The sequence below is a fragment of the Astyanax mexicanus genome, chromosome 12, assembly GCF_023375975.1.
Source record: "Astyanax mexicanus isolate ESR-SI-001 chromosome 12, AstMex3_surface, whole genome shotgun sequence".
Classification (NCBI taxonomy): Eukaryota; Metazoa; Chordata; class Actinopteri; order Characiformes; family Acestrorhamphidae; genus Astyanax; species Astyanax mexicanus.
In genome coordinates this window covers 16,018,378-16,032,336 of record NC_064419.1, presented here as the reverse complement: position 1 = coordinate 16,032,336, position 13,959 = coordinate 16,018,378, and the positions used below count along the sequence as shown (strand labels likewise).

Genomic DNA, 13,959 nt, shown 5'->3' with positions numbered 1-13,959 from the left:
TTAACCTCATTGAGAATCTTTGGGATGTGCTGGAGAAGAAGAAGCTTTGTGCAGTGGTCAGACTCTACCATCATCAATGCTGCTGCAAGATCTTGGTGAAAAATTAATGCAACACTGGATTAAAATAAATCTTTTCAGAAGCTTATAGAAAACATTACCACATTACCACAGCGAATGCATGACATTAAAGGTGGTCATGCATTCGCTGTGGTAATGTGGTAATGTTTTCTATAAGCTTCTTTGGTTTAACAAAATATTAGAATATATATATATATATATATATATATATATATATATATATATATATATATACAATTGAGGACGATATTATTAGCCACCCTTTGAAATTTTAAGTCTCCTCAAGATTCTGGCAAGATCCTTTTTATCAGAGCAAGGCAGTTCTAACAGAGCATTTCTGAACACACAAATTTTCATTAGAAGGACCAAAGTATTTATATTTGTGCACCAAAACATTACTATGTAACAATAAGCTAAAATGACCAGGGACATTATTATTAGCCCCCTTTAAGAAATTAACATTTATTAAGTCATCACACAAGCCACTTTTGTGCAGTGATGTGCTTTACCTTCTCAGGTGATGTGCATAAAGGTGATCAGGTGAAACAGATGATTGCACTCAATTAAGTTAAGTTAATTAACTCATTTAAGTTAAAACATGGTATAAAAACCTCATTATGAAGCTGGTAGTTGAGGAAGCAACATGCCAAAAACAAAGGAAATCAGTTTGGACCTGAGAAAAATAATTATTGATGCACATAAAGCAGGAGAGGGATATACAAAGATATCCAAGCGTTTCCAAGCGTCAAGAACTGGAGTGAGAGGCATCATTCAGAGAGACTGGAAAGAATACTACTGAGAAATGTGTCTAGAGACCCCAGATTAACTTCCAAGGCACTGGCAAATGGCTTGGCCACATCAGGAATCATAGTCTCTAAGAAGACCATCACTAGAGCTCTTCACAGGAATGACCTGCGAGCGTGCAGACCAAGAAAAACTCCACTTTTGAGGAAGAGGCACCTTTAAGCCAGACTTAAGTATGCTCGGGACAACCTGGAGAAAGATTATTAAAACTGGAAGCGTGTCTTATGGTCTGATGAGACTAAACTAGAGCTCTTTGGCCACAGGGACACTGCTTATGTTTGGAGAAAAAAAGGACAGGCATTCAACCCAAAGAACACCATCCCCACAGTGAAGCATGGTGGTGGGAGTATTATGCTATGGGGATGCTTCATTGCATCTGGAACTGGAAATCTTGTCAAGGTGGATGGAATCATGAATAAAGAAAAATATGTGGCTATTTTGAAAGAAAACCTTAAACAATCTCTTTATTGGATTAAATAACCCTTAAATTCAATAGAAAATGTGTGGGGTGACCTAAAGAAAAATGTCCATGCCAGACAACCATCGAATCTAGAGGAACTTGAGAGATTTGCCAAAGAAGAATGGACCAGGATTCCTCAAATGAAGTGTGAGAGACTTGTTGTAAACTATAACAAACGTCTGCAGGCAGTAATCCAGCAAAAAGGATACACAATTGACTATTAGGATGTGGGGGCTTATAATTTTGACCCTGATAGTTTTTGTGTTTTGTGTAATATCTTCATTTCTGAGTGGAATATAATATAGTGTAAGCATCCAAAATAAAACTATGATGTCTAAAAAGCTGTGTTCAGTTTATTTTGCTCTGGTTAATATCACTTAAATCCTTAGAAAACAAGACTATTTGGTAAGGGGGCTACTAATATCATCCTCAACTGTATATATATCACACAGAAATGCAGTACATAAATGAACTAAACTAACTAAATTATTGGTACCCTGAAATTATTATTTAGTAACACGCTGTTTGAAAAGTAGCCTCTCTACTGGAATTTTGGACCACTCATCTTTTACCAACTGCTCCAGGTCCCTCCAATTCTACAATTCTAAAGTATGTGTTTAAAGTATGTGTTCGGTGACTGTCCTGCTAGAAGTTCCCTGACCTAAAAAAAGAGGCCCAGCTTTGTAATAATTATTTATTAGGAATGTAACATATAAACAAGGTTGTTTCCTACAGTGCATGCAGTGCTGTTCACTAAAAGAAAAAAGAAAGAAAAACAGGAAAAGTGAAAAGGGGGAAAAACGTAAGGCTACATGTTTGGGCAAGTTGGCAGGATGACTGCAGTTCAAGTAGACTAAGCACTGTAAGAAATGCAGTCAAGCAAGATTTTAGATTTTAGACTGTAAACAGGTGCTAACACTTAAAATAAACAAATAAACAAAAGAATAGCATGAATTAATAGGGAAAACAGTGAACCGTATCTGAACTTGAATTAAAGTGTTTTGTCTTGTGGCATAAATGCAACTCGCTCACATCATTCTGAACCTCAACAGAAATCAGCCACTGCAGGTTTAGTGAGAGTCAGTGAGGTATTGCAGCAATCCTTAGATAGCTCCTCACCTGACTCCTCCCATACAGCACATGTGGACACTAACATCATGGAAAAGACAAAGAAGACAGGGAAAGAGGGAGGCTGTACTTGGAACAGCCAATAGGAAGTCAGAGGTAGATGTTCCTGAATGACACAGAGCAGAGGAGCGCAGGTGTGATATAGAGACAGTGTAGAGAGACACTCACGGATCTACAGCAATGGCAGTTACTAATTTCCAGTACATTACTCGGATGAGCAGCGGCTTTAAAGTGTACATCCTGGAGGGTAACTATGATTTACTCTTGTACTGATATTCAGTATACTTTTTATCCCTTAACAATCTATATTTATTTGAAAATATGTTAACCAACATTTTTGTTCCTTTGCTCAGAACACAACTGTCTAACAAATACCTTATTTAATACCTTAATTACATATTTAAAACAGACTGTAATGTCTGTCCTATATTACTATTATCACTACTAACACAACTGCTGCTGTAATGAAGGAAATTGTACAGACAGGACAAATGTGAAGTTGCAACATGCTTAAACGTAACGAGGTGTAGTTTGTATTGTATATGGGTTCAAAACAGTCTGCATAACTGGTAAATAACACTGTAAACTAACTAACTAAACCCAGCAGAACACTTTTTTAACACGTTGTAGTATATTTATAGTTTTCATGAAGTAGAGTGAATTTCAGTAATCAATTTAAAAACGTTTTTTTCACTCATTGTTTTGTTTTGTGTATTGTGTATGTGTATAGAATATGTAAGTGGGTAAAAAAAAGAGTTGTTTAATAGTCAGGCAGTAATTAGATATTAATGGAGGCCTTAGAAGTGCCTGCTTTTGTCTGAGCACTCAAGAAAAATAACCCTCCCTCAGGCATTAGAAAACCACTCAGGGCGTAAGGTGTGGTTTACACCCAGTCTGTGTTCTACCAGACCATGTCAGCCTGTCGTGCTCGTTTCTTTTGTGAGTGTATTTGTGAGTGTAATTAATGTTTGAGGACTGGAAGGTATAACAATAAATAATAATTGTATAAAAGTATCTGCATTACTCTTATCACTGGGGCATGTTTCCTGTTTTAACAGAAAACAACAGATTTGTGGAATTTGTGAAATTTTGTCAAATTTCTTATTTTAGTTATTGTCATCAGTGATAAATGCCCTCTTCCTTTACACAAAGTATATAGAAGTGAGATGTTTGTATTCACCCTAATATAGAAAGCTAATATAATAATGATTTCATATCATTAGGATTCTAATGTTACACTTAGACCCCAATTCTATTTTAACTAATAATTCCAAGTTCATTTTTTTAATTAAATAAATGTATTTAAATAATAAAAAACATATTTAACTTTAATATGAACTAGAATAAAAGCAAAAGTACACTCAGTGATCTGATGTATACTATTTAATGTAGCTTTTTAAACTTTTTTTTAAGTTTTTTTTTTTTTTAATTAAACAAAGACCTTGTGCTGAAAACTTTGATCCACCCAGCTAAACCAGTTAATCATAATGAAGCATGTATACAGCATGTACTGAGTAGCTTTGCTAAAACATACTGTACTGGGTTCAACTACTAATGCCATTAATTATTATTTAATGCACCACTTTGCTTTATTAACTGACATGTTGATCAAATGATTCTATCCCATTATTTTATGTTTTTAATTGTTAGTTAATTAATGTTTCTAGTCTGATCAGGTCATGATTATGGTAATGAGTCAGTTTTTAAACAGGGTGGATGATTCAGTTTGTCAGTTGTTCAGCTGTTGTGTTGGGGCAAGAAATCAGCAAACTGTACTGGATTTCTACTGTTTCCACTGCTGGTCTGTAAAATAGTGCAATAGCCCATTTTATAAATCCACAGAGTTTTTTTCCCACCAAGGCACACAGACTCTCTAGTGGATTTCCTGGCAGTTGTTGGTGTTTTTAGTATGTCACAGGTGCTGCCTTTTTTTTTGTTTGTTTGTTTTGCATTTGAATGACATTTACCGTTAGTGGTGAATCAGCTGTGTTCCACGGTAATAGTCATAGAGCAAGTTGATCTTGTTCTTCTGCTTAACGGAGGCAACATTTAACGGAGGTGGAGCGACATTTTCCCACAATTAAGTCATGTGGGCTGATGAAATAGCAAGTGTTAACAATAAGCTTATTTTGTGTTTGCCACTGCTTTTCACTCTTAGGCCCTGTAAACAATGCCTGGACAGTTGACACTATTGTGTTTGTCTACCTGTATACCAGTTTGCATATTTTCCTTGTACATGGAATGTGCACTTGCAATATTGCTGTCCTTGCCCTGATCACTTTTTTATGCTGTGCTCCACTTTTTTTTAATTGTTGGTGGTGTGTTTCTGTTGTCTGCTAGGTCAGCCCAACCTGAGGAGTGAAGACAGGTTCCGTCACATCAGTGACAGAGTCCAAGTAATCCCTGCTCATCCACACAAACAAAAGCACAGCTCAGAAAGAGGGTGGACACTCGAGGAGAGGTAAATTCACTTTTAGAAAGCTCTAATCAAGTAATCTATGAAGAGTTTTCTCTCAGTGCTATTCTTTAAACATACATTTATCTGGTTTTGCAAAAGAACTCTTTGTACGCTTTTGGAATTTCCAACAGACATTAAACACTAAATACAAATTACTATTTATCTGTAGACTAAGGACTAAGTTCTCTAAAAGTCATGGTTGTCTTTTAAACAGGAGAGAAAGAGCTGTGAGAAAGAGTCTGGCCAACACCATCAGGAGATCATCAAGTTTCAGCATGCCTGAAAGTCCTACATCCACCTGGAGTCCCAAAGCCAGCCCTACTCACCTCATCCCCAGTCCAGTCTACTCCACACCAATCACAGACGAACCTCTCCCTCTCATCAAGAAACCCAGACGGGAGCCAGAAAAGATGGAGGAGAAGAATAAAACTTCAGACAGACATATACAGGTGATTAATCATGTGTAACTGCTAGCTGTGGATTAGTTTGACTGCTTAATGGGATAATATTGTTGTTAATGTTATGTTTGTCTTGCTAAACAAACACACCAGCCAAAATGTGATACAAGAGGAATCAAGATCCCCCTCACAGTGTACATAACAACAAAACAGGCACTGACATTTATTGTTTAATCAGATTTATTACCAAAGATTAAAAAATAACAATGGCGTATGAGATCACAGCTTCCTGAATCTGTTACCTGTACTCAACCACAAACTACATATGAAGTAAACATGCTCTCAGATCACAGCCCCCATTGTGTGTGAGAAGCAGCAGAATGTGAGCAGGCCGTCAATATCCCTACCAGAGTTCCTCCTGAGGGTTCAGACAGGCCCCTGCCTGTCACAGATATGCAATCCAGCCGGATTCAGGGAGAAATGTGAGCAATGGGTGGAGGAATGTAGTCAACAAGTCCTAACACACCATAACCGTTTGTGAGCTGTTAGTGGCATCAGGGTTTAAGCAGCACTCTTGATCCTCTACCTTTGAACAAATTTGTGAACACCAGTTTTCTTCAGGCATTCTCAATGGCTCTTAAACATTCAATTTTACTTTTTATTTAAGTTGTCACAAAGAAGCTTTACAGAGAAAAACAGTCCACACCTCTTAAGGGCAGCACCACAGAGATGAGTACAGTTGTAGTGAAAACAGTGGCTGAAAAAAAAAAACTCCCTTACATTAAGAGGAAGAAACCTTAGGAGGAACCAAGACTCAGTCAGAGGAACCCAGGGCATCTCTTTATACATGTAGAAGAGATAGACAGAGAAAACAAAAAGGTAAAAAAAACATAGAGTGGGGGTTAGAAAAGGTTGTGTAATAATTATGCTGATTAGAAGGACAAGGCTCATTCCAGAATGCTGGAACCACAAATAGACACACTAATTTATCAATAAACATATATTTTATACATTATGGTATGTAATGAGTCTATCTTGACCCTTTCTATGGTTTGCAGATTCGTCCCTCGGTGATCACTTGTGCTTCATCATCAAAGTCCATGCGTAGGACTGAAGACAGTTATGGTCATTCCACTGGTACGTAAGAAAAAAGAACACAATGTATCGTTGATTCCTTTTCCTTAACTGCATCTTCATTTATTCATAACAATAGGACATAAATATATATTTTTAAGTCCATTTTTCATGTGTTTCTTTGTCGGTTTCCTCCCTGTAGTTATTGCGCACCACAGTTACGATCATGTTGAGGAGCATTTCCAGAGAAGTCTCGGGATGAACTACCACAAAGGATCTTCCAAGCAGCTCTCAATCAGTGTATCTGTGGATGACCACTTTGCAAAGGCCCTTGGGGAGAAGTGGCTGGAGCTCCAAGCATCGTCTTCCTTTTGCGCTTCCTCATCATCACCATCGTCATCATCCTCTTCATCTTCACCCAGCAGTCCCACATTCATCCACTCACCTTGCTATATCCAAAGTCCCAAACAGATCTGCAAAGATTCCACCAGCAAGACTACAACCACTCCCAGTCTGAGATCAGGGAATTAAAAACAATGAGAGAAAGTATTAATATTTAATGAGTGAACTTATCTGCGTAAGATTTCACAGAAGCTATGTGCCATTAGTGCCGGCTGTATAAATGCACCAAAAGAAAACTGACAGGGAGAGGAGAGTGAAGCCATACTGAGCACTTGGTATGAATCTACTTTGTAGTGAATCACTTCCTGTTTTAGGTGTGTCTCTATACATATACTTCGAGCAGTTGAGCACAATATGTCCTAATTTCAAGGATATTAATATTTCATGGTGGCAATGTAACTGGTAAAGTAGTGTAACCAGATACATTTCATAGTTTTTTAACATGCTTTACATCATTTTGTTACTCATTTTTTGTTGTCCTTGCACTGATAGATAATTTAATTTCATTTTGTTTTGCAGTATTTGTCTATAAGATTATACTAAGTAACGGTACTAAAGGTATTTATTTGTAATTTGATCCCAAAGGCCAAAAGTAGTCGCATGGAAAATTATTTTTTGTACACTAAAACAGTAAAAAAGATTATTATGATATCTGTACAGATGTTTCCCACTGCCCAGAACATTTAAAAACTAAGCAAATTAGCAACATTTCTAGAAAAGTCATTGAAGTGTTGAAAATGTGCAGAAAATCCCCAAAATGTGTAAAGACTAGAGGGGTTCCTGGACCAGGGATGAGAAACTGAAGCGTGGTATAATGTCTTGATTTCAATTTTTGTTCAGATTTTAAGGTTTCGCTACTGTAAATATTTGTAATAAAGTCTATTCATTTACAATGGTCTTTTGTTTTTTATTGTTGCTTATCATTTCAACAATATTGTGTTTTGTATTTAGATTACTCTAAATTAACATATTTGACAAACATTTAATAATTTAGTTTTTCTTTTGAAAAAGTGCCTAAAACAATGAGGAATGTGGACACATACTGTACTAACAGTTAAATGAGAGAAAGAAGATAAAATTATTTTTACTGATGGAGTGATGTCTTGCCATACTTTTTTAGAGCTATATAAGGTAATTTGTCTGAAAACGTTTTGTTTTTGTATTTCTTCAAATACATAGCAATCATAAGTCTTCTGATGAAAAAAAAGATTAATTTTTCCACAGAACTGTAAATAATGTTTTTTTATTTTTTTTTTTATTTTAATCTGGACATATCAAACACACAATGTAGGAACTAGTTTCACAAGAAAAAGAAAGAAGGAGGTAGAAAAGGATTTAACCCTGCAGAGATTAAATTATGGTTAGTTCCTAAAAAAAAGTCACGCTAGTAAAATTTAATACAAATGTTTTATATTGGTGTATATATATTTTTATAGTGAACAAAATAAAAGTTTACAATTTAAATTTAAATAACAATTTGAGTTAAAAATTAAAACCACATCTCCTAATCTATCTAATAGATATAAATGTGCTATTTGAAAAGATATTTGCTCCAAGAAATGGAAGCATAATTGAAAAGTGGACATGTGAGGTTGAAAATTATAATGAAAGGTAAAAGATATTAGTGTTAAATAAAGTTTGCAATTAGTATATGTTTATACCTCTTAAAAGGTGACAATCCAATAAACGTGAATAAATATAAATAGACAAAGGACAAATATAACTAAATAAAATCTGTGCATAATAATTCTAGTTTAGTATATTCATGCCTGTTACAGCTCTACTGTCCTCCAATAATGATCAGTGCCCTCAGTGCCACTGCTCATCTCTCATCTTTACTCTTCTCCCACTGCTCATCTCTCAGCTCTACTGTCCTCCACTGCTGATCTCTCATCTTTACTCTTCTCCCACTGCTCATCTCTCAGCTCTACTGTCCTCCACTGCTGATCTCTCAGCTCTACTGTCCTCTACTGCTGATCACTGTCCTCCACTGCTCATCTCTCATCTTTACTGTCCTCCACTGCTGATCACTGTCCTCCACTGCTCATCTCTCATCTTTACTCTTCTCCCACTGCTCATCTCTCAGCTCTACTGTCCTCCACTGCTGATCACTGTCCTCCACTGCTCATCTCTCAGCCCTACTGTCCTCTACTGCTCATCTCTCAGCTCTACTGTCCTCTACTGCTGATCACTGTCCTCCACTGCTCATCTCTCAGCCCTACTGTCCTCCACTGCTCATCTCTCAGCTCTACTGTCCTCCACTGCTGATCACTGTCCTCCACTCATCTCCACTGCTCATCTCTTATCTTTACTGTCCTCCATGGCCCATCTCTCATCTTTACTGTCCTCCACTGCTCATCTCTCATCTTTCCTGTCCTCCACTGCTCATCTCTCATCTTTCCTGTCCTCCACTGCTCATCTATCATCTTTACTGTCCTCCACTGCTCATCTCTTATCTTTACTGTCCTCCACTGCTCACCCCTTAGCTCTAATGTCCTCCACTGCTTATGCAATTGCTGAAATTTTGTGAAATTCTTTTATCTTTATGCCCATGCAATTTTGCTATTGTCAATGCTGCAGAAAAACCCTAAAACATGAGAAATTCAGCGCTATGGTTAACAGTTGATAATGTGTTTTTTTATTTTAAAGCAGTTGTTTTTTTTTGTGTTTCTAAGACTTTAGCTTGTTATGATGTTTTACAGCTTATTTAAATCACTGAGTTTTGTAATGAGGTTCCAGGTAAGGTTTTTTTATTATGACACGTTTATGAATATTATAGTAATAATATGCAAGCAGCATGACACAATCTCTTATAACTTATGACATCTCTTATAACTTACCTTCTCTACAAATGTGGAGACATTTAATTTTCAACTTAGTACTTGGTGCATGATTGATGCAACATGGCACATAGTTCCATTTGCAGGAACATGTATATTTTGAAATACAGTAAATAAAAATAATTTTCAAAAAAGAATACATGAATCAGAAACTAAAGAAATAAAAAAACATTGAAAAACAATGCATGCTATTTTAACATTCATTTTAGCATGAAATAAAAAATTAAATATAAAAATGTCCATGTGATCGTTTTTAGATTTAGCTGGGCGTATTGAGGACTTTCATTCCACTTTAAATTGAATATGATAACTTAATACATTAATTAAGAATTAATGTAAACTATTTATATATGTTGTGTTGACTATTTGGCATAAATAAATCTGACATATAGAAAAAATTGCTAATATTTCTTTAAATATGTATATTCAAGATTTTGTTTTTCAAGCTCGCTATTTTAAGTTAAAGTAAAATGTATGCTACTAATATCTACTAATGGCTGCTTAAAGGTCACAAATCACCTGTGATAATGCTTTAGCCTATTCCAAATTAAACAGAATTACTCGTTTTTCTGTTTGCACAGCAGGAATTGGTGTTTACAGCCTATTTTGTTCAAAAGAAGACAATCAACTCTTTAAAAGACACACCTTTATGTGTCACAGTACAGATCTGGTGAAACACAACCCCTTTATTTATGTCTGTACATGCTTTAGGTGTAAGAGATCATTTTTAAAAGTCGCCTGAACTGTTTATATTTGAAATAATTCTCAACCACATCTTGAATTTTCCAACAATCTCCCACCCCTCCTCTGACACACACATTCCTCTGCTGAGAAGAAATGTTAGAAAGATCCCACAGATCCTGTTTGGCAAGGGAACAGATGGATAAAGCGGTGGATAAGGGAGGGGGAGCTTAAGAGCAGGTTCCCATGAAGTGATCATATTTCAGGGCTTCATTTGCATGCTGTGTCTTGTCTACATTCAACAGTGGAAAAGCATTTATGCTTCAGGTTTTGTGAGCTGTTCTGTAAAGTATACAGTACATTGGAATATAACGTCTGCACCCGGCATACAAGGAAGTATTAGATTTTACAGATTTTCGGAATCTCTCCCACGTTCCAAAACTGCTATGTCCTAATACTATCCTATGATTCTGCATTTTATCTCACATAATTCTACAATTATGAACCCCGGTGTCATTTACTTGTGTCAGTAGATTACATTGGTATTGCACTCCTATTACCAACTGCATATATTTTTGATAAACACTACACAAAGCTCTGTAATTAAGGGGGGGGGGGGGGGGATACATAAAACAGGTAGTCAGGCAGAACACAGGTATATCCATATCAATAACAACAATACTAAATAAAGGGTCAAAATAAAAAAAAGGAATAAATGACAATAGCACTTAGAAACAGAGATTTTTTTTATCGCATTTTATTACAGAAATAAAGCACTATAAAATGTATCAGCCATGTTTTTGTGTAATGCCAACTTTACACCTAACGATTTTCAAGCGATTTCACTGTTGCAGACAAATTTCGGGATAGAATCAAGAGAGTCTTGCTAGAGTCAAGCTGCAAGCTGTTCAGTGTAAGGTGGTTATGATTAAAAGTTTTAGTCAGTCTTTTTCACGTCCTCGTCCTCCAATAAAATCAACCGTGTTTATATTATCAAAAGTCTTGTGACTTCGCGCCCTCAAATAGGGCTCGAGTAAGGCAAAGGCAAAAATATTTTACGATATTTAACAATTTGAAAAAGAACACATTTTGCAGATAATATGCCTTATATGGTTTTTACTTTGATATGTACATTATTTTAAACACAGGTAGCACTTTAAAGTCACTATATTTAAAGTTAATTTATTTTGAAAAAGCATTTAGATAGAGTTGAACAATATAGAGTTGAAAATATATTCTATTAAAAAATATGTGGCAAAAAACAGTGTGGCAGAAAAAAAAAACTGTTGATGGGGACAAAAGTTGTGAGTCTCTGATAAATCACAGTATTGATATACATATTATTTGTAAGTTAATATGTAATATGTATTGTATTTAAACTCCACCAGAAGCATGAAGGGAAATAATCTAGTTGCAGTTTGGCAAATAGAGATCCCCATTTTTTGCAAAATCTTAGCTTGTGACCTGTGACCTGTCTTTAGATGTGAGAGGGTGTTTGGACTTTAGCCTATTAAAGGTCTTTTCAGAGTCTTTTCAAAGTTGTGTAGTGCATGGACAGCTTAATTTAACATCTCAATTATATATTTCATACCATCGCTGTCCAGTAAAGAACATTTATCTCTAAAACAGAAACTTCACAGCAAAAAAAAGTTTTATTTAATTGTGAATTGCTCTTTTATCAATACATTTGACATGGTGTAAGGGACAGCTTGCATGTTCAAATAATGAATTCAATAAAAAACGAACAAAAATGAAGATACTTGATTTTCAATGGACAAAAATAATATATACTTTACATACAGTCCCCTCCAAAAGTATTATGAGTCCAATCCCGTTGTTCTGTTCTTGATTTAGGTGAAATAGCGCCCCCTAGTGATCACTCATATCTTGGCTGAAAGGATAAACAGGAAGTGGTTTAGTTCAGCACTGAAACAGACACATTTTGTTGTTTTGGGTTCATCTCCTGCAGTCCTTGTTGATTTTGCCACTGAAAGCATCATCTAGAGATGTTTATGATGCTAGATAGATTTCAGAAAGTAAAGTTATTTTATGCATTGTTATATAGTTAATATATTTTATTAGCTAGTTATGATGAAACTGCGTTTTTGCCTCCTTTATATCACTGCATGTGTTTGGAGTTTAACCTCAGTAGTTTACTAACAATTGTATTATATCTGTACAGCTTGTTTGTTTAGAAATTCAATGAATGATGTACTGAATGGCTGATTCACAGTCAGCAGAGTATCCAGCTAATTATGCAAATCTATTACCATTTACTTATGTTTTTTTCCCTTTGTTTTACTGCTATTCATTAAATGTGTGAATGTGCAGCTAAGTAAAGCAGTGGAGCTTGGATGCCCTCACCTGACTCCCCCATGCAGCCTTTAAATGAGTATGGCTTGTTGTTAAATTGTGTACACATATGGCCATAAAGTAATATCACAATATTTATTTTTTTATATGATGATACTCTTGGTGATATGACGAAACACTATTTTTTTAAGAATACACTACTGCATCAAAATGAAAATGTGATTTTTGCATATGATATGACATGGCACATCCCTAACTGAGATATTCCAAAATACAAGAATTTTATCAGATTTTTAACAGAAGTCAATGATCCATGACGTCATAATACTAATAAAGCATTCCAAATATCTCCATATATCCAGGAAATCCATATATCCAAGTCTTATATCCAGGAAATGTCTTATTGAGTATGATCAGACACACACCCTAATGCACACACACACACACACACACAAAGAGAACAGTACACCCTTTATTTTGCTGTAGACTGAAAACATTTGGGTTTGTCATTAAGAGATGTTTCCAGGTATTTACATCTGGATCTGATACACAGTTTAAACCCACCGATTTTTCTAGAGAGCAAGGTGTGTTTTGTTGCCCAGGTGTGTCCTGATATATTGATTATTAAAACAATAAATAGCGCTAAAACAAACATAAATATACACTGAGATTCAGTGTAACCAACATGAAAAACAGAGAGCTATCTACAGGCAGATCTGGACTGCTGATAATCTATTATACCGGGTGGGCCGACAGTCCTCATGGGCCGATGCTGTTGGATTTTTTTTCTTTCCTCCAAAATTTAGAGGGGGCATCCCATTGGTCCATTTTCAATATAGACAGTGGACTGAACCAATCAGGATATAGTATGAAAGTGGCACCCCTTCCCTGCGCTGTCCTCTGTACTCGTGCTGATTTTATAGTGTTGAGTGAGTGTGAAAGATAGTGGGTGCAGCGAGACTGAAGAAGCTGCAGAATGCTCTAAGATCACAAACATATTCACTGCTGTAGCCTCCACGTCCTCTGTGAAAGCTATGCTACAGCAACAGCAGTGACAGAAGGAGTGCCAGCCGGAGATACAGGCTTTTAACAGGGTAACCCATTATAGATCAAGTGTGTTGGTAAAAGCAAATATGAAAGTATGGTAGTCCAGGTTCACATTGTTTTTTGTACCATTAACGTTTCTAAGTAAATCTGTATGAATCAAATACCAAATGGACAAAAACAGAAGCTCTAAGGAAGAATGTTTGGATACAGGAAGAATGTTTGGATACAGAAATAATAATCAATATTAATTATGGCATTGTAAATGTTAAAGGACTA

At 35.8% G+C, this 13,959-nt stretch overlaps 1 protein-coding gene across 1 annotated transcript; it reads left to right on the top strand.

Annotated features, from left to right (window-relative positions):
• Window positions 1-2,578: 2,578 nt before the first annotated feature.
• Window positions 2,579-7,695, top strand: vgll4l (vestigial like 4 like). Its single transcript, XM_007235865.4, has 5 exons — window positions 2,579-2,717; window positions 4,811-4,931; window positions 5,143-5,377; window positions 6,385-6,463; window positions 6,603-7,695. Exons 1-5 carry the CDS (start codon window positions 2,651-2,653, stop codon window positions 6,929-6,931), a joined length of 831 nt encoding a protein of 276 aa, XP_007235927.3. The 5' UTR covers window positions 2,579-2,650; the 3' UTR covers window positions 6,932-7,695.
• Window positions 7,696-13,959: the final 6,264 nt, after the last annotated feature.

What these genes read in the sequence shown, in the direction of transcription:
- vgll4l (XM_007235865.4), top strand. Translation starts at nt 2,651, where the DNA reads ATGGCAGTTACTAATTTCCAGTACATTACTCGGATGAGCAGCGGCTTT. An exon ending in CTTCAGACAGACATATACAG is followed by an intron (nt 5,378 to 6,384) that starts GTGATTAATCAT and finishes TATGGTTTGCAG; the next exon opens with ATTCGTCCCTCGGTGATCAC. An exon ending in CAGTTATGGTCATTCCACTG is followed by an intron (nt 6,464 to 6,602) that starts GTACGTAAGAAA and finishes TCCTCCCTGTAG; the next exon opens with TTATTGCGCACCACAGTTAC.